The 18,863-nt window shown below is 36.0% G+C and overlaps 2 protein-coding genes across 8 annotated transcripts; both read left to right on the top strand.

The window, feature by feature from the left end:
* Positions 1-796: 796 nt before the first annotated feature.
* On the top strand, positions 797-7,885 carry LOC122299232 (carbon catabolite repressor protein 4 homolog 3). 5 transcript variants are annotated; one of them, XM_043109325.1, is made up of 13 exons: positions 797-1,192; positions 1,559-1,722; positions 2,070-2,135; positions 2,569-2,621; positions 2,707-2,788; positions 2,881-2,967; positions 3,644-3,736; positions 3,817-3,849; positions 4,007-4,119; positions 5,308-5,419; positions 5,553-5,638; positions 5,729-5,813; positions 7,386-7,885. In XM_043109325.1, the coding sequence occupies exons 1-13, from the start codon at positions 910-912 to the stop codon at positions 7,536-7,538; spliced, it is 1,410 nt and encodes a 469-aa protein (XP_042965259.1). In that variant the 5' UTR covers positions 797-909; the 3' UTR covers positions 7,539-7,885. The 5 variants fall into 5 exon arrangements, with proteins under 5 accessions (XP_042965259.1, XP_042965260.1, XP_042965261.1 ...); XM_043109327.1 differs by having other exon boundaries at positions 1,001-1,192; positions 1,672-1,722; XM_043109329.1 differs by having other exon boundaries at positions 1,052-1,192; positions 1,599-1,722.
* A 1,185-nt stretch (positions 7,886-9,070) lies between these two features.
* Positions 9,071-18,467, top strand: LOC122299280 (gastric triacylglycerol lipase-like). 3 transcript variants are annotated; one of them, XM_043109425.1, is made up of 10 exons: positions 9,071-9,359; positions 10,907-11,080; positions 13,507-13,668; positions 13,780-13,903; positions 14,032-14,318; positions 14,413-14,481; positions 14,557-14,613; positions 16,794-16,846; positions 16,936-17,011; positions 17,218-18,467. In XM_043109425.1, the coding sequence occupies exons 1-10, from the start codon at positions 9,316-9,318 to the stop codon at positions 18,149-18,151; spliced, it is 1,980 nt and encodes a 659-aa protein (XP_042965359.1). In that variant the 5' UTR covers positions 9,071-9,315; the 3' UTR covers positions 18,152-18,467. The 3 variants fall into 3 exon arrangements, with proteins under 3 accessions (XP_042965359.1, XP_042965358.1, XP_042965360.1); XM_043109424.1 differs by having other exon boundaries at positions 13,507-13,903; XM_043109426.1 differs by having other exon boundaries at positions 10,902-11,080; positions 13,507-13,903.
* The last annotated feature ends 396 nt before the right edge of the window (positions 18,468-18,863 follow it).

Here is an 18,863-nt window from a genome sequence, read left to right as displayed (position 1 = left end):
TTTAACAAACTACATAGACTTCCTCATATAAAAAAGAAAAATTATATTCATTATCCTCATATACTATATATTATATATAATTTTTTAATTTATTTCTCTTACCAAATATATAGCACGTGGATGATGAATAGAATGATTTAATTAGTTTAAAAAGAATACAATAAAATAAATTAAAAAAATTAAAATAAATGTAGTGTGTCGTGTGTGAGATTAATGAGTAGCAAAACCCATTTGTTACTCTTGTATTGGTGAAGATAATACCACACAATTTTGTAAGCTAATAGGGGAAAACAAAACTTATACTACAATAAAATTTGTCTGAAATGCTTATCTAACATTTAATATTATTCGAGAAATCTATTCAGTTAGTTATAAATACTATAAGATTCATTTTATGTATCAATCTCTTTTATTTGAAATTTTAAAGATTAGATAAAAACCATAGAATATCTAAATTAAAAAAAAAAGGATGTTCTAATAATATAAAGACGATTAGAAGAAAAATAAATAGGTTTATATTAATCTATTCAATATTTATTAGGGTTCAAAAAATTTATTGGAATAATAATAAATACTACAAAATTATTTAGAGTAATATTATTTATTATTAAAATTTTTATTATTTTATTATTATTTTATGATAGGGTATTAAATAATTAGAAATTATTTATTATATTTTATTTTTAAATTTATAATCTAATATCATTTTACGAGACGACGAGGGATGATGAAAAAATATCGAGTTGTCACTTTCCGACAGAATTCGCATCGTATATGTTGGTTCGATCGAGTTGGCTTGATATAAACCAAGCGGTCAGAAGGTGGTGATCCTGTGCCGTGCTCTCTTTGGATAGAATCCTCAGCTCCACAAGCTGTGGCGCTGAGCTCTGCCAAAAAGACACCACGAGAATGGGCTTCGAAGTCTCCGCTTGGCTCCGCACGCGCCCCCCCGTGGCGGCCATGACTGTACTGAGCTTGGCATCGCCGAAGCGCCACCCTCTTTTCTTCAAGCCCACCATCTCTTGCTGCACCTCTGGTTCCGCAGATTCTTCTCCATTATCGCCGTCTTCCTTGTCTTCCCGTTCGTACATCCGTCGATGGTGCAGTACTCCCATCAGTCGTAGACCATTGGATCAGGGTGTGGATAATGTTCGTGACTGGGTCGAAGCTGATCAACCACTTGCGTCTCCAGGTATATGTAAATAGGGTCTCCCTGGAATATTCTTCTTCATGTGGCCTGCATATATGCTGATGACATATGGTTTTCATGAACTTTTTGCTTGGTTGCCGAGAAAACGGGATGAAAAGAAGATGAAGAAAAAGGACGTTTTGTTCTCAAAGATTATAGTTTAGCATTTTCTCAGCACTCAAATGGCGCACTAGTATTTGAATTTCTTGATTAATTTTTCTCCATAGAGAACTTTAGTGTTTTGTCGCATGTAATTCGTATGACTTATACTGGCTCTTGTTGAAGAGTTTGAATTACACCGTATATCTCTAGCACATTGATTGAGCAATGTATAAATTTCTTGTGGTTTGTGGGTTTTGTATGTACCAGACAGACTTACAATTGTGTCGTATAACATATTGGGGGACAGAAATGCTTTGAAACACAAAGATCTATACTCAAATGTTCCTCCTTTTTACATGAACTGGGAGCGCCGTAAGAAGGTCATTTGCAAAGAACTCATGGGATGGAATCCTGATATCATCTGTTTGCAAGTAAGGTTCATTTGTTGTCTATTCATTTATTTAAGATAACCCCTAGGAAGCGGTAAAGGCCTTGGTTTTGGGAGGTATGCTACCCTAGGTTTAAGGTTTCCAACCTTGGGTGCAAATAATTTGCAGATTCCACGTCCCATCAGTGAAAAGACAATGATGTTCTTGATATGTGGGACGAGGGCACATTGTACGGGTCCAAGATTTAACCTAGTAAAAGACATGTTGTGTTTGGACGGTCTTTGGGATTTCTTGCCATTATAAAACAAAAATAATTATTTAAAACTTTCATTCTTAGTCTGCAATGAGTTTGTGGCAGAACTTACATTGGGCATTGGCGATCTTGTTAGGAAGTCGACAGGTATTATGAACTATCAGACATTTTGGTGAAAGCAGGATATGCTGGGTCATATAAGGTAATTTTTAATTTTGAGATAATTTTATCCATCAAGTTAGTATTTCAGACACATGGAATTGTACTTGGCCTTCATACAGTTCCAGTCAGTTATGATTTGAAAAATCATGCTTGATATGCTGTTTAGTGAAAATTGTCTTAAACCAAATGATTTTAAACTTTTTTCCTAACAAAAAAAATAGAAAAATTTTCAATGTTAAGAAATGTTTGATAAAATTTGACATCCGTGGGAAGCTAATGTTATCAAAGTGAGCCAATTTGTGGTATGCTTCATCTGATAAATAGGCCATCATATGGTGGTATTTCACTTGATAAATGAAGTCTGGAACCTGGCAACCCGTGCAAATGGAGCTGTATGTGTTTCAAGTAATTGTATTAAATTACAGCTTTCTTCAAATTGGACTTAAATATTCCTAAGTTGTTTGCATTTGTAGAGACGCACTGGAGATGCTGCTGATGGCTGTGCTATGTTTTGGAAAGCTGATGAGTAAGAAATTTATGTTCAATTTTGCATTATGTTTCTGAGACTGGTTTGTTGAGATATATGAATAATTTTAACTCATTTCTATTAGATTCCGGTTATTAGAGGGCCAGAGTATTGAATTCAAGGAGTTTGGTCTTCGTGATAATGTTGCTCAACTTTCTGTTTTTGAGGTACTGATTCATATGCATCAGCTGAGTTTTTTAGTGGTATTATGATAAATATTTTGATGCTTTGAAGGCTGACTTGGTGCTGATACAGGAAGATGCGAAAAGATGAATCCAGAAGACTACTGGTTGGTAACATCCATGTCCTTTATAACCCAAGCCGTGGGGATGTTAAATTAGGTCAAGTAAGTGAATTTACCTTGACGTCTTATATCATTTTTTTTTATGAGTATGATGACGTCTTATATTATTATTCATGCTTGGAACATATTTACTTCTAATCCTGAGGCTTAATAACACAACTTATATATTCCTCTTGCAGTGATCTTTGTCAGATGTGAAGTATCTTATGTATCTCATAGCATTTTTGCACAATTGATTGGGCAATAACTGTGTCAAAATAGTTGTGACATGTAGTACAGAATCTTTATTACCAGTAAAATTAAAATTTGTTCATAGGGGTGCAAAAGAAGAAGAAGAATGATATAAAAGAGAGTAATTATCAACATTCTTGGTGATGAGTGCTTTGGTTATCTTTGCCCTCCACTCTGAACCCCAGCTGGCAGGCCCTCCTCTCTCTTTTCAGTTTAATGCAATTTTTCTTTCAACAAGACTATGTACAAATAATACTCGCTGTTGTCACTGTTTCATTCAATATGGATCTTTTAATGAATTTTTGGATAATTATTAATTTATTGAATAACTTTTGATGTAAGTGTTCTTTGTATCAAATATAAATAAAAAAAAAAAAAAAACTGTGGTTTGCATTTCATTTTTTTAAATTAAGAATTTCAACATTTTTTTCAATCTGTGGTATCATTTTGTGGATGTGCTTTGATATTGAATAACTTAACTTTTCAGATACGCTTTCTCTTGTTGAGGGCACAGATACTCTCAGCAAAATGGGGAGATGCCCCTCTCGTCCTTGCAGGCGATTTCAATAGCACTCCTCAGGTGTGGTATTTTAGACTATATTTGTCTTGAGTTTACTTTTTGCACTGATAAAGTATAATTCTTCCCCTTCTTGTTGACAGAGTGCAATATACAAGTTCCTTTCATCCTCCAAGGTGAATCACCCTTTTAAGTTGATAACCTCATTAACATTATATTGTTATAGAAGTCCATTCACTACAGAAATAATACTGACTGTGGTCATTCATGAACTAAAATACAACTTTCATGGCCAAGGTACTGATAGAAATTATTCTGGTTTTAATTTTGCAGCTAAATATCTTATTCTATGATAGAAGAGACTTATCTGGGCAGAAAAGTTGTCATCCTGCCCAAGTTTTGGGGTTGAAGAAAGAAGTGAGCAGTCCATTCATCATAATGAACGGGTATTCTATTTCTCTTTTGTAGTTGCCACAAGTTATTTTTTGTATGATCAATAAATAAGAATATATATATATGTCTTGGTTAAGAACTCTGGCCACAGCAGCACACTTGTGCTTGGGCCTGGCCCAGGTTCCTTATATAGATGGTTTTGTGTACCTTTACCATCAGTCTCATGAAAAGCATCAGGTAACCCATGTTATGGAGTTCTTTTTATTATTATTATTATTATTTTTATTTCTTCATTGTTCTGGCTTTTTATCTCTTGAAAAATTAAACACAAATTCTATTTCTCAATCATATATGTACAGAGGCTCTCTCTCCAAATTACTGACACAACAAAGCATTGGAATGCTTTATTTTTGGGTGCAATTTTCATCTTATTTATATGGACTCAATCCTATTAGATGCCAGAATCTAGCGTTATATCTTGAAACTGTAGGTGCTGTGATTTTATCAGTTAAAATCCATTCCTATAGTACTAGTCTACTGTAATGAGCCGAGTTCTTACTAGTTCGAGATAGTAATCTCCAGAAGAAGAAGTTGAGAGAGAGAGAATTAGAGAAGAGGGTAATGTTTGGCTGAATTTTCTGAGTGAGGAATATTTCCCCCAGCTCGAGTTTATGTAGTTGGTATATTGTCTTTACAAATGATAGCGTATTCAAGTGTATGGATTAATGAAACGACTGCGTTGCACTTATCTACTCAGTTCCTACTTACACAAAACGGCAGCGTAATGAGTAATAAAATTTCTATTACTTACACGACACCATTCCTTACTCCGACTAGTAACTAATAAAACTGCCACTTTATACTCAAGCCTTCTTCACGACTTCTGCACAAGCCTTCATGCAAACCAGCAGCAACACTCCCTACCCTTCAATCAGAACCATGACATCTACCTGCTTCTTTTCTATTATATTTTGGGCTATCTATTTTATTTCATCTATTTGTATCATTCTCTCTCTCTCTCTCTCTCTCTCTCTCTCTCTCTCTCTCTCTCTCTCTCTCTATTTTTGCTGAATGAAAAAGGATAAGAGTAGTTGATATCACACCTAGAGGCATATGCCTTGGTTTAGGTTCAGTAGAATATCTTGACTCTGTTTTTTATTTCTTACTTTGAGTTTTGCAAATCTATATTATTTTTTTAGTGCTGATCATTGAACTTCATATGCTTGAAAACTCAATTTCAGATTACTTGAAAATTGCTGGACGGACAGAGAGGTAGAAGTTGCTACTGGTGATGCTGGGTGCCATGTACTTGTGCATCCCTTGAAGCTTTCCAGCTCCTACGCTGCAGTGAAGGTAATAAGACACTCAACATTTCTAGTTAAGATTTTGTTATTTTCCTTCTTCCTTGATTGATCATTTGATATCCTATCTTCTACGTCAAATTACTTATATCTATTTTCCTGTATGTTCATCTGTATAATTTTAGGGTTCTAGAAAAACGAGGGGATCTAATGGCGAACCTCTAGCTACATCCTACCATTCAAAGTTTCTTGGAACTGTTGACTATTTATGGTAAATCACTTTCTTTTCCTGAAAGTTTCGATGATGATTCCAATGGTGGCTGATAATACGGTAAATATTAAATTTCTTATATGGATACAGGTACTCTGATGGCCTTGTACCCACAAAAGTTCTGGATATTATTCCATTTGATACTCTCCACAGTACAGGCAGTCTCCCGTGCAAGGTGAGAACACTTGAGAGTTCTGCCATCTGATGCAATTTGATAAAACTTAAAAGCATTTTAATGAATACGGTGATATACATTTGCGTTGAAGGGATTATGGAGGTTTCTTTTATGTCTAGCTTTGAGTCATGTTAGGAAATTAATGAAGAGGGCTTGTGCATGTTTGGATAGTGAAAATTTTGAGAATTCTTGAAAAGAATTCTGAGGTGTGTTTTCTATTGCATTTTGTGAAAGCGCATAGGAAAGATAAGTTTTTTGGATAAATTTTTTAAGATATGTTTTGTATTGTAGTTTGTGAGAGCGGATAAGTGGATTTGAGAAGTTTTTTTGATAAAACTCGTGTTAGTGTTTTCTTTTCAAATGTGAAAGTTGTTTGTTTTCTTTTTATGGAAACCTAGGCAAATGTTTAGATGAAAACTTTTTATGAGCAATATAATTTTGTGGGATTTAAAGATAATTTGGATTGAAGTTGAACAGATTTTTGGAAAAAAAAAAAAAAAAATTGAAACATTTGCCATCCTCTCAAAGCTGAGAGTTCCAACACCTTTATAATGATAACTTTTTAGTCTCAGCGTGGATGTTACTTTTCGGACATCTTGTTTGTGAAGAGACAAGTCCGTGATTTATTGCTAAACTACTTCTACGAGATTACAATTATGCATGATTATAGTTTTATACGTAAATACTGTCTCCGTTAGATAGCATCTGTCTTTCATTGTATAATTTCTATACAGCTAGAAGCAGAGCTGTAAATGTCAACTTTTGATTTCTGTAAACACTATAAATCAATGCAAAAGACCATACAAACTGTAGGCTATTTTATTTACAGTTTGGGCTCTAACAAGTCTCCCCCTTTCTATGTCAAATTTCTAACCTCCAAACTATAGGTAGAAGTTACAGGTTTCAATGTTCTTCTCAACCTGTTATGGTTGATGCCAATTTTTTTGTAAGCAAACAAGATGGTAGTTGGTTGATGCTGCACAATATTACCCTGTTTAGCTGGGATCGAAAAGAAACTTTTGAAAAATTTTTAGTCAGTTATCCTCTACTTTTGACATCATTTTGGAAGTACTGAATATTTTTTCATCACAGGTTTGGTTGGGTTTATGCACAGGTTCTTTAATCCACAGGTTCCTTTTCTTTAATTAACTTGGGCTCTAGGTTTGCCCAAGTTTAGTATCATAACACCGATGTCTTTCTCAGCTGGTAAATTTGGGAACACAGCTGTTCTCAAACCTTCTCAAACTATTTTATTACTATTCACATTCAGTTCATTTCTATTCACAAACTATTCACTACTATTCATAAACTATTTCACTACTATTCACAGATAATCTGAGATACTCTTACCATCCAAATAGAGCCTAAGGCACTGGATTCTAGTGCATATTATTTTTTTGGATAGGATTATAAAATTTTTATTCACAGAAATCCTCATTTTGTTATACTGCAACACAGTTTTCCACGTTGCTTATAATCGGTTTTTGATTGTATCTATCGTTGTAATTAAATATCCAGGTGTGTAGATACATTTCTATCCCAGTCTGATATTAAAAATGTATCGTTGTACAGAATATAGGTAGTGATCACCTGGCCTTGGTTTCTGAGTTTGCCTTCACATCAAGAACAGAAGAAGGCAACAATACTACCACAGCAGCATTCTCAGGCGTAGCTGCCCCAGCTTCGAAAGAACAAAATGATTTGTTGGTGATGGACTCATGTTGAGCCATTTAAAAGTCAACTGCAATCAACCAAGAAAGCAAACCTATATATGACTCGTTTTCTGCAGATTATGAGTTCTATGTTTAAATGAGCAGATCATGGCCACATTGGCCAGCTCCTATACACAACATTTTACAGCTTAAGTAGCAATTAAAAGGCAAAATAATATAGATCGTTTACCAATGCATTACAGTATTCCATCTCTCTCTCCCCTCTCTTATACAGATTTTGGTGCCATCAATGTGGGCATGTATACAGTTCAGTTTTTTCCCTACTATCAGACAGACTTGCTTGTATCAATTGCTTTGCTTCCATCTCATGAATAAATTTGTGTAGATTCTGATATCAAAGTGGATTTGCGTTTAAAATAGGAAACTACAAAGCCAGTCATGGAATTTTTGTTATTGTCACTGAGTATCCAGAATAAAGTCTTATCTAACTTTTATCCCACTACGTAAGATATAACACAGTTATCACCATTAGATTATAAAGAATCATTCAAATGAGATAAATGTGTCATATTTTATATAATGAAATGATAATATAGTGTATATGATTTTTCGATGTCACAATTTTCAACTTTCGCAACATTGACATATGAAAATAAAAAAAAAACTCAAAAATTAAGATACTTACATTAATCTACTGTTAGAAAAAGCTAATAAAAGGAATGTTATGTAGCATAATAATGCTATGTGTAAACCAATCAAAGATTGACATAACATGAGGTATTAGTATACCATGTGGTAATCTTTTTGCCTTATTTTCATATATCAATATTGCAAAAGTTAAAAATTGTGACTTTGATTTAGAATTCAAGAAAATTCAGATTTCATATTTAATCCTAATTTTTATCAAAGTTAAGTTCAATAGATATTTTTGTGGAACTTTCTTCTCTCTTCTCATTTCTTGTAAGATATTTTTAAGTAATGTTATATTCTATATTCATATCACATTATTTAAAACGTGATATATTTATCATCATTAGATGATAAAAAATTATCTAATAAAAGATCGTATAATAATAATAAATATATTATATTTTATATATAATGAGAGTAAGATAATAATATCTTATTGAACTTTGAGATATTTTTTTCTCTGAGCCCAACACAAAAACTACTAAAATTAGCAGAAGAGCAAGAGTTTGGTGGTCAGAAGTAGAGGACACTCTGCAGCCATGCATTGATCTGCATTGCGTGTAAGCGTTATCGATTTCACTTTCACATTACAACTTGTGTAGCCTTATCGTTAAGAAAAAATCCGCTCAATACAACTTTCACATGCTACATTTTTTTTTTAAATTTTTATTATTATTAATTATTATTAAATATTTAATATATGAATAATGAATAAAAAAATTTAAATAATTTAAAAATAATAAACTCAAAAAATATTAAAAAATTTAAAAATTTAAAAGACTATGAGGTGTAGAGATCGGAGAGGTTGAGTAGCACTCCTCTATCGTTAATTACATCCTAACCGTCCGCCATCACACACGGTCTGTATAATGGTAACTGCACGTGGACGTAATGTCCAGTCGGCCAAGCGACACATATACAGTGCCGCCTTAATCAGATTCCACCACGTTTACTCCGTTTTGAACGACCGACTTTCGCGTGATCCGTACGGCAGGATTCGTTGCTGCAAAACATATCTTTCGGTCGGGACCCTCTCCACACGCATTCGCTTCCCTGCCATCTCTCTCTATCTCGGCGCTTCCGATCTTCGGCTCCCAGAAATTTTGTTTGTTTTTATCACCTTCTGTTGGCCGAATTAGATGTTGCAGCGGTTCGTTGACAACGTCCTCGCCGTCACCAAAGAGTCAGCGCCCTTTTCTTCTTCTTCTTTCAGTTTCCCAGAATATTATTGCTATTTGAGTGTGCATACGAGTACTTTTATTGCAATTTGAACTGTGGGACTATGTAAAAAGGGGGTCTTTTTAATCAGCTTTATGTTTTGTATAAGTTTTAATCTTGATTTGATCATCCGTATGGATTGATTTTGAATTGATTTGTGGAAATTCATAATTATGAAGGTTTTTTGACGTATAGAACTAAGACTTAATTTGTTGTATATATGGAAGTACGGAACAGTTTGATGATTGGACGAACTGGGTTAGTTAATTTAATCAATGTGGGTTAATTTTTAACTCCTTTTGTTACGAGGAAGTATGAAATTCAGCACTTTATTCGAATCCATGAGAGACTTTCTCAGTACAACTTCGAGTCGTTACGATAGGCTTGTTTGCTTTTTGTGCCTTTCATTGCTAGCGATGAAAATTGCATTTTAAATGTGCCTGTTGTTTTTGTGGTTACACTAACAATCAGGAAGCGTCTGTTGACTTTCTTGGTTCTGTGAAGTTGAACTCTAGCACCAATCTTAGGTAGTTTAATGGGTTTGTAGTCACTTAGGCTTACTATATCGCCATATATTTCTGGGATTGAGGGAAGTGTTACACATATTGTTGTTAGCCATATTTTGTATGTGTTGGTGTATCTAGCGAGAGTGAAATGATAGAAGTTTTGAAGACCATGAGAGAACAATGGGGGAGCTGAAAGTTTTTTTTCTTTAAAACATTGTTTTCTTGGGTGGGGGCCATTGTTTGTAATGGACTAAATGTCCATGACTTTCTTCTTTCAGTTGTAAACTCTAGTTAAGTATTTCTCAAGTGTACTCCCTGTGTACTTGGGATTTGCCTATTATTATGAATAAAACTACTTGATTACCGATCAAAAAAAATATCGTTGTTAGCCATATTTAGAGTGATGTATAAAAATGATTCTCTGGTCATGAAAACATAAAAAAGAATAGTCTGTGATGTGCAGTTCAGACATCCACTTAGGAGTAGGCTTGGTCAAACTTTTAGGAATTTGGGAACAAACAAATAAATGGTTTGGCCAATTTCATGTGTTTGTAGCAAGCTGGTAATACCTGTTCATTCTTTGTTCAACCTTGTTTGATTAGGTAAATTTTCTATGCCCCTTATTTAATCACCTTGTAGTCATGCATTCTGTGCATATTGGTTTCTTTTTTAAACGTAAATCAATTTTTAGCTTTTCCTGTGAAGGCGGCTTCCGGCCCATTCTCTCTGCCAAAGCATCTGTAATTTTTCCACATGCTCTCTTTGGTATTGCTGATAACAGTGGGTATTTTTTGGTTGAATTCATTTGAGCTGTTATGGATCATTTGGGTGTCACTATAGCTTATATTTTCCCGTGCTATGTTTGGACTTTTTTTATCCATCTTTATGTGCCTACCGGTGGCTTGGGATATTTCCCTTGAGAGTGTCTTTTTTAGAGATATTTTTGGTCATGACATGAGCAATTTCCCTTGCATTTATTTTTTTGGGTTTTATCTTTTTAGTGCAGGTCTGTGAAGACATTCACCTATGAATCTCTGAACAATATCGTGAGGCTGATAAATGGAGTGTCAGCACTTTTGTTGACTATTTTACCCGGAAAGGCTACTATACTTGAAGGTATCCATGGCTGGGAGCTCAGACCAACCTTTCGTGGTCCTCGATTTCCTCGTTGGATGGAAAAGTAAGCATTAATTATTTTGTTGGTAACCATTTTTTTTTTTGGGAAGACATTCTGCATCCAAAACTTGTGTGTGAAGTATATTGTTCATTGTTGATTGTAAAGTAGAGGTTTACCCAAAAATACAGAATGGAGAAAATTATTTTGGAAATGTAGTTTTTAAACAGAAATTTGAGGAATTGAACTTGTTGAAAATGAGGTGCATAGTTCTGTTTGCGCGTGCTCATGCGTGTGCATAAGAAATTTTATTGATGGAAATAATTGGCATAGCCTAAGTACACGGGACATACACAGAAGCAACACCTATGCATGAGGTCTAGTGATACAAGGAAGTCATGAAAGTTCAAACCATTAAGATCTATTACAATCAACCAATGGGGCAAAGTGTTGAGAAAGAACATTTTAAACTCATCCATTGATTGCTAATGGTCTTTGAAAATTCTTTTAATTCCTCTTCCACCAAAGACACCACCATAGGCATATCAGGACCATCTTCTAGATTGTTGCGATCTATTTGACCACCATGAAGGCCTCTCCAATTTGCTAGGAAGTCAATCACTGTTGTCGGCATCAACCAAGCTAACCCCACTTTAGCGAAAAACTCATTCCATCAGGTCATGGCAATCTCACAATTAAGTAGTAAATTATCAACATACTCCCTGTTCTTTTTAAACGTACAACACCAATCTGTTACGATGAAACTGAGTTTCCTTAGGCTTTCTAAAGTGAGAATATTCTCTAAAGAAGCTGTCCATACGAAGAAATCTACTTTAAGGGGAGGCTTGGTCTTCCAAGTTTTTTCCATGGGAATGGATTCACGCTCTGCACAATGAGAGACTTATAGAATGAACAGAACTTCCCTATTTTAGAAGGACTCCAGAAAATCTTATTTGCATCTCCCCCCACACAGAGTATACAAGATTGTAGAACTTTGTGAATGCATCAATTTCCCAATCATGTGGCTCTAATGAAGGTGGCATTCTTCAACGGAGTGCAACTATATATTTCCACAAGATTTGCAATTGAGGCTTCTTGAATCTGTGCAATTCCGTGGATCTCTGGATAGACTTCCTTGAGGGCAATATCACCAAACCGTATGTCATGCCAAAATTTGATTTTGTACCTGTCACCCACCTCAAAGCGGGTATATTTGGAGAAACTATCCCATCCTCTTTTTATATGCTTCCAAAGCCCCACCTCGTGTGGCTCGCTCATCTCGTTTGAACACCATACACCCTGAGCCCCACCATATTTTGATTATATAATGGCCTTCCACAAAGCACTTCTTATTGGTATCCACATAACCACTTTCCCAATAGGTAAGTCATTTGTAGGCAGGTTTCTTATCAACCTTGCATCATAAGGTAGCTAATACACCCGTTTTCTAGAACTTGGGTTTGATGTATATATGAAAATGGAAATGTTAGGCATTATTGTGCAGTTGGATGGTTATCTCTTTTATTAATCTTCACAAAACAAGCTCATGCATGCTAGGGGTCACTGCTTTGAGTTTTAAGATTTTAAACGGGTCTTGAAATAGCTTCTCCTTTATTAATCTTCACAAAACAAGCTCATGCATGCTAGGGGTCACTGCTTTGAATCTAATTATGGTGTAAATATATATTTCTTGGTTTTTTCTCGAGCTGCATTTGAGAAAGAATATTTAATCACTGTACATATCAACAAAAAAAGATATAATCACTTTCTCTACCTTGCAAACAAGATGCAGTTAAAGAAAGGGGGATGCGTTATTCTGATAAACAATTAAGGCTATGTTTGGCTGCTGAGACCATCTCACACTACACTACTATTCACAAACAGTAGACTACTATTCATAAACTATTTCACTACTATTCACAGATGATCCGAGATACTCTTACCATCCAAACGTATCCTAAGTCAATTATTGCACTTTCAGTATCTTCTACAATGCTTGTTTTATCCAATAAATCATCATATAAAGAATTCTGTGGTGAGGGTGAACAGTATGAGATTTCCTTCCAAACGTATCCTAAGTCAATTATTGCACTTTCAGTATCTTCTACAATGCTTGTTTTATCCAATAAATCATCATATAAAGAATTCTGTGGTGAGGGTGAACAGTATGAGATTTCCTATCTCCATACCATTTTGAAATGGGTTTTACATATTGTGAAATGATGGTTCATGTTTTATCATAAACCTGGTTGTACTCTCTCTCTCTCTCTCTCTCTCTCTCTCTTTCTGGATATAAACTGATTGTAATCATGTTGATTCGGATGTATATTTTGTCACTTGTCACTTGTGATTACAAACTTGTCTCTGTTAAACAGCTTTTATATCTTTTCACCCAAGAATAGCAGCTAAAGAACTTATGTGGTGATTTTTTTGACATATCCTGCATCTTTGCTTTAGTTTTTAACATTTCTGCTTTTTTCTTGATGATACAGTGGAGTGTCTTCTTTCAACCAGCTCATTCATGAGCTTTCTGTGGATTCTGATACATCAAGTGTAGATTACTCATCTGCTGAAGAAGATAGTGACCTAAACATATATCCTGCATCACCATCATCTCAGAGTTCACGAGCCTCTGGGGCTAGTGCTTTTACCAAGTATGATAGGCATTATAGAGGATGGATCAGATGCTTATTCTTTTGGATTCTGTTGCCTGCCAAATTGCTCCTGGGAATCCCGGTTTATCTTTGTCATTTTCTTTATAATAGGGGATCAAAAGCCCCTGCTGTATCTGAAAACCAATCTCCAAATTTACGTTCGATTAAAAGAGCGCTAACCCTCAAGGACCACATTGTTCACCGTACCACTGACAGGAGACGTGGAGTCATAGAGGTATGTGCAAAGTCTACCATCAGTCATCGCTCTTGGAAATTGTGGTTTGTTGTTTGGTTTGATCCTCTTATGGAAAGATTGAGATCTATGATTTCTTTTTGGCTTATTTTATCTTGGATGTTAACCAGGATCTTCATCTAGCAATTGAGATCTTCATAGAAGCCATTTTTGATGTTGTTCATAAGGCAGCTCATTTTATTCTTTCCCCGTTAGAGGCTCTCAGAAAACTATCAGGCTGGATCTCATCTCACAATGGGGGTACTAGAGAGAATGATGGAAGTGTTTTGGAAGCCTCTTTCACTACAGCTACACTTGGGGAAAATGATCCAGCTCCTACTGAACGAAATACTACTTTTCATCATCAATCTCTAAATACAGATGCTCGGACATGTCAAGATGTCATAACAGAGCTTGGGTAAGAGCCATCTGTGCTAAATTTTTTCAAGATATGTTTCTTTTATTAGTTACTCATATTTTCTACAAATTTCGCACTTTTCTCATTGTGTTAGGTACCCATACGAAGCTATCCATGTGATCACTGCAGATGGATATGTTCTTCTTTTGGAAAGAATCCCTCGGTATAAACTTTTTCTTGTCAAATTGTAAGTTTATCTAATTATATTGTGCCTTACACCTGCAGTGTGATCTTGCAGACGTGATGCAAGGAAAGCAGTTTATCTTCAGCATGGAATTATGGACTCATCTATGGGGTGAGTTAGTTCTTTCTTTCTTAGATACAAAAATTTGTCTACTCCCTGTTCACCAGCTCTTGACCTCCAGCCAAACTCATAGGTGCAATTTTACATTTTGAATTATTTAATCTGCAACCATTTTCCTTTGGCCTTTTTTATTGTTGTAAGCCCAGCATCTAGATGACATAATTGGTTACCTTTTATTACCACCAATTTGTTGTAGTTTGTTATTATGAATATTTTCTTGTATTGCTTTAAGAATTGCATACAAGCTACACTTGGAATTTGCAGTTCTCAAATCTTGACACAGGCTTTCTCATACCTGAAAGAATTGCTGGCTTTCAGATTTTTCCCAGTTTTCTCTCTAGCTTAATATGTATTCATGATTGTAGAGATCATCAAGTGTTTTTTCATTCCATATGTACCTGCCTTATCACTCATGCTTTGGTTTTGCTCTAGTATATGCCCCGTGTACTTTGCGCTATGCCTAGTCCTCATCAATAAAATTCTTATTTAGTGATAAAAAAATATGTACCTGCCTTATCATCCAGGATTCAACTGTCCTCATTAATCTTTTCTTGTGAATAATTGTTGCCAGACAATGGAAGTGCTCGACTGTCAACTTTCCCATTTTCATCTCCTCACTCTTTAGTTTTGCTAGGGTCCTGTTTGTTCAGAGGATAATTTAGTAAAGAAGTACTCCTGATATTTTGAAGTCCTCCACATACCCATTATGCTGATATATGACACACGTTTCCTATCACATAGAAATGAAGAAAAAGGGGTGGGAAGTCTACCAGTTGTTCTACCCTCTGCCAGACCTGATCCAAGTGTCTATTAGAGTGACTTACGGTAGGGTTGCTACCCGCACCCCCCCGTTTGGGTGGTGCCCTTGTTCCACCCCCGACCCTGACACCACCCACCACCCCCGGTGGGTAGGTGCCCCGGTCCGGATGCCGAGGGGCAGATTGGCCCCCATGACCGTCCACCCCGCCCTGCCCACCACCCACCGACGGCGGAAAAGTCCACATAATCACAAATCCAAAACCAAAACTGGAAAAACAATTGGGGAAAAAAAAAATTCAAAACCAACCGAAAAAACCAACAAATTCACTGATGCAACCCTAAAACTCATAGATCCATCATCCAACAATTACAAACACAGATTGAAAAAAAAAAAAAATATATCGCAACTTTTTGCTCCAGCAAGACCATGGCTTGGCAGCAAGTCGTGAGTCTGAGCAAAGAACCACGACCACACAGTGGCCTTGTGGGCCATGGGTGTTTGAGACACCGTGTCTCACAGTCACAAGCTTCAGCCTTCGAGAAGAAAAAGTGGAGGATAAGAGGAGGAGGAGGATAAGAAGAGGAGAGGAGAGAACGGAGAAAGAGAAGAAGAGAAGAGGAGACTAGAGAGTGAAGAGAACAGCGGAGGGAGAGAGAGAAGAGAGGAAGGAGTTTGGAGAGCAAACTAGGGTTTTCTCTTTATATAGTACTCAGCCAAACACCTAAACAACACCGTTTTACCAAAGAAATAGTTTTTTGTTAATATATATAGATGTATATATGCGGGCAGATGGGGCCTAATGCGGGCAAGCCTGGGCCCAGCCTTGGCATCTGATGGCTGGGGCATCTGGCTGGTGGGGCGGGCCGCCCCGGGGGGGGGGGGGGGGGGGGGGGTTGTGGGGGGACTGGTGGCTTGGGCATTTAGAGGGACGGTGCTCCTTCTGCCCACCCCTAACTTACAGAGCTATATTTAGTTGGTTAATGGCTTGGGCATTTCAGTGCGTTGTCAATATCATAAATGTTTGTTGAAGGTTGCACACCAGCACTCTGCATGATGTATTGTCCGGTCTTTCTCTCTTTAACTTCCTACACTGCATCATTTTTATGTAGAACATTGAAAATTCTAAAACATAAGATTTCTATTTGTTGTACAGTCTTCTGGATTCACTTTCCTTTAAATAAATGTCAAACCTTTATAAGGACGTTGACTTTGAGCTTAGCAGTATTTATGAAAAATTTCATAATATATATGGAGTTGGCATGTTTATGATAATGCAAGTTAAGTTGTACAAGTTTGATCTATTAGGTGACAGACAACTTCCTTTTGTTCCTCTATTTCCAAAATTATTAAATTATTAGTTATCAACCCTATTGCTTATCTATGCTTTCTAATAAGTTTATTTTGTTTCCAGCTGGGTGTGCAATGGGGTTGTTGGTTCGCCTGCTTTTGCAGCCTTTGATCAAGGTTTGTTATATTTTCTTTAGAAGTATGCATGATTTTCAGAATTTCTCAATATATTGAACTACAAATATGTTATTGCTTGCTTGCTTCAGGATATGATGTTTTCCTTGGGAATTTTCGAGGCCTGGTTTCTAGGGAACATGTTGACAAGAACATTTCCTCACGACAGTGAGTTTGCATGAGTTCATTGTTTTTTTTTTTTTTTTCCTTTGTCCGTTTTGAATGGAGTTATACCTTCGATTCATTTGCATTCAAGAAAGCTTGTGGATGGGAACAATAGGACAATGACTCTATGCTATTTCTTCCATAAACTCCTGTTATGTCGTGTCATTATAATACATTAATGCTGTCCCTAAATGTGAGCATCGATGCAGGTACTGGCGATATTCCATCAATGAGCATGGGACTGAGGATATTCCTGCAATGATAGAGAAAATTCACCAAGTGAAAACTTTAGAATTGAAGCTTAGCCGACCTGATCTTGAGCTGGAAACTGATGATCAGCTTTACAAACTTTGTGCAGTTTGCCATAGCTTGGGAGGAGCTGCCATGTTGATGTATGTTATAACACGCCGGGTGGAAGAAAAGCCTCACAGATTATCTAGATTGGTTTTATTATCTCCTGCTGGCTTCCATGCTGATTCTAATTTCGTTTTCACCATCGTGGAGCATCTTTTCCTTGTGTTGGCCCCTATTTTGTCACCATTTGTGACTAGCTTTTATATACCAACCAGATTCTTCCGTATGCTACTTAACAAGTTGGCTAGGGATTTTCATAACTATCCTGCAGTTGGAGGGTTAGTTCAAACCCTGATGAGTTACGTTGTCGGTGGAGACAGCTCAAATTGGGTTGGTGTGCTAGGTTTACCGCACTACAATATGAATGATATGCCAGGAGTTTCATTTCATGTGGCTCTCCACCTTGCACAGATGAAGCACTCTAGGAAGTTCAAGATGTTTGATTATGGGAGTGCATCTGCCAACATGGAGGTGTATGGATCTTCCGAGCCATTGGACTTGGGTGAATGCTATTGGCTCATTGATATTCCAGTTGATCTGGTTGCCGGACGGAAGGACAAGGTAATCCGGCCGTCAATGGTGAGAAAGCACTACAAGTTAATGAAGGAATCGGGTGTGAATGTATCATACAACGAGTTTGAGTATGCCCACTTGGACTTCACATTCTCCCACCATGAAGAACTCCTGGCATATGTCATGTCGCGCTTACGGCTGGTGGATCATACTCAAAAACCGTCATCATCCACTTCCAGTCCAAGGGCTGAGGGGCTGAAGAAAAAAGACAGATAAAACAGTTAGTGCATGGTTACACTACACTACATCTTACGATTTCATCCTTTTTTATTCAGGTTTCACCGTTTCAGCATGTTGTTTATCTGTAAGAGGCGCTTTATAGTTGTAGATGATTTGAGTAGATCCATATCGATCACCTTAGTAATATCAGTGTGTATGTGTTTGAGCATTATTCCCATTAGTTTTATCAAGGGAAATGATCTGCTTGGGCTAGGTCTCTGCTCAAAGGTTGTATTACTTTGTAATAGGATGACTGAATTAATGGCATGTGTCATATGTGATTATCTCATTCTGCAGAATGGTTTTTGTGTAACATTTTGCATCTGTACAATTTCACACTTTCCTCTGTACACTTTTTTTCGGGTAGACAAATATTTTACAATTTTTATGCAAATCTTTTATAAAATATAATTATTTTTTTAAATTTAATTGAAACTTGTTTGAATTTGATAGCTTTGAATCTAAAAAATAATATATTTTTTAAGAAATTTGTAAATTTATATAGAAAATTATAAAATAATTGTGTATGTATTATTTTTGGTCAGTGCTACGGGGATCGATATATAATCGAAGAAGTGAACCGATAAGTGTAAATGTATTTTTTTATTTTAATAATTTTTTACACAGTTTTAAATATTTAAAAAAAAAATCAATTCACTAATATTTATTTCCTTAATTATTAAGTAAAAAAAATTCAATATTTTCCATT

This window comes from Carya illinoinensis, chromosome 16 (genome assembly GCF_018687715.1).
Source record: "Carya illinoinensis cultivar Pawnee chromosome 16, C.illinoinensisPawnee_v1, whole genome shotgun sequence".
Classification (NCBI taxonomy): Eukaryota; Viridiplantae; Streptophyta; class Magnoliopsida; order Fagales; family Juglandaceae; genus Carya; species Carya illinoinensis.
This window is presented reverse-complemented; position numbering and strand designations above follow the sequence as displayed.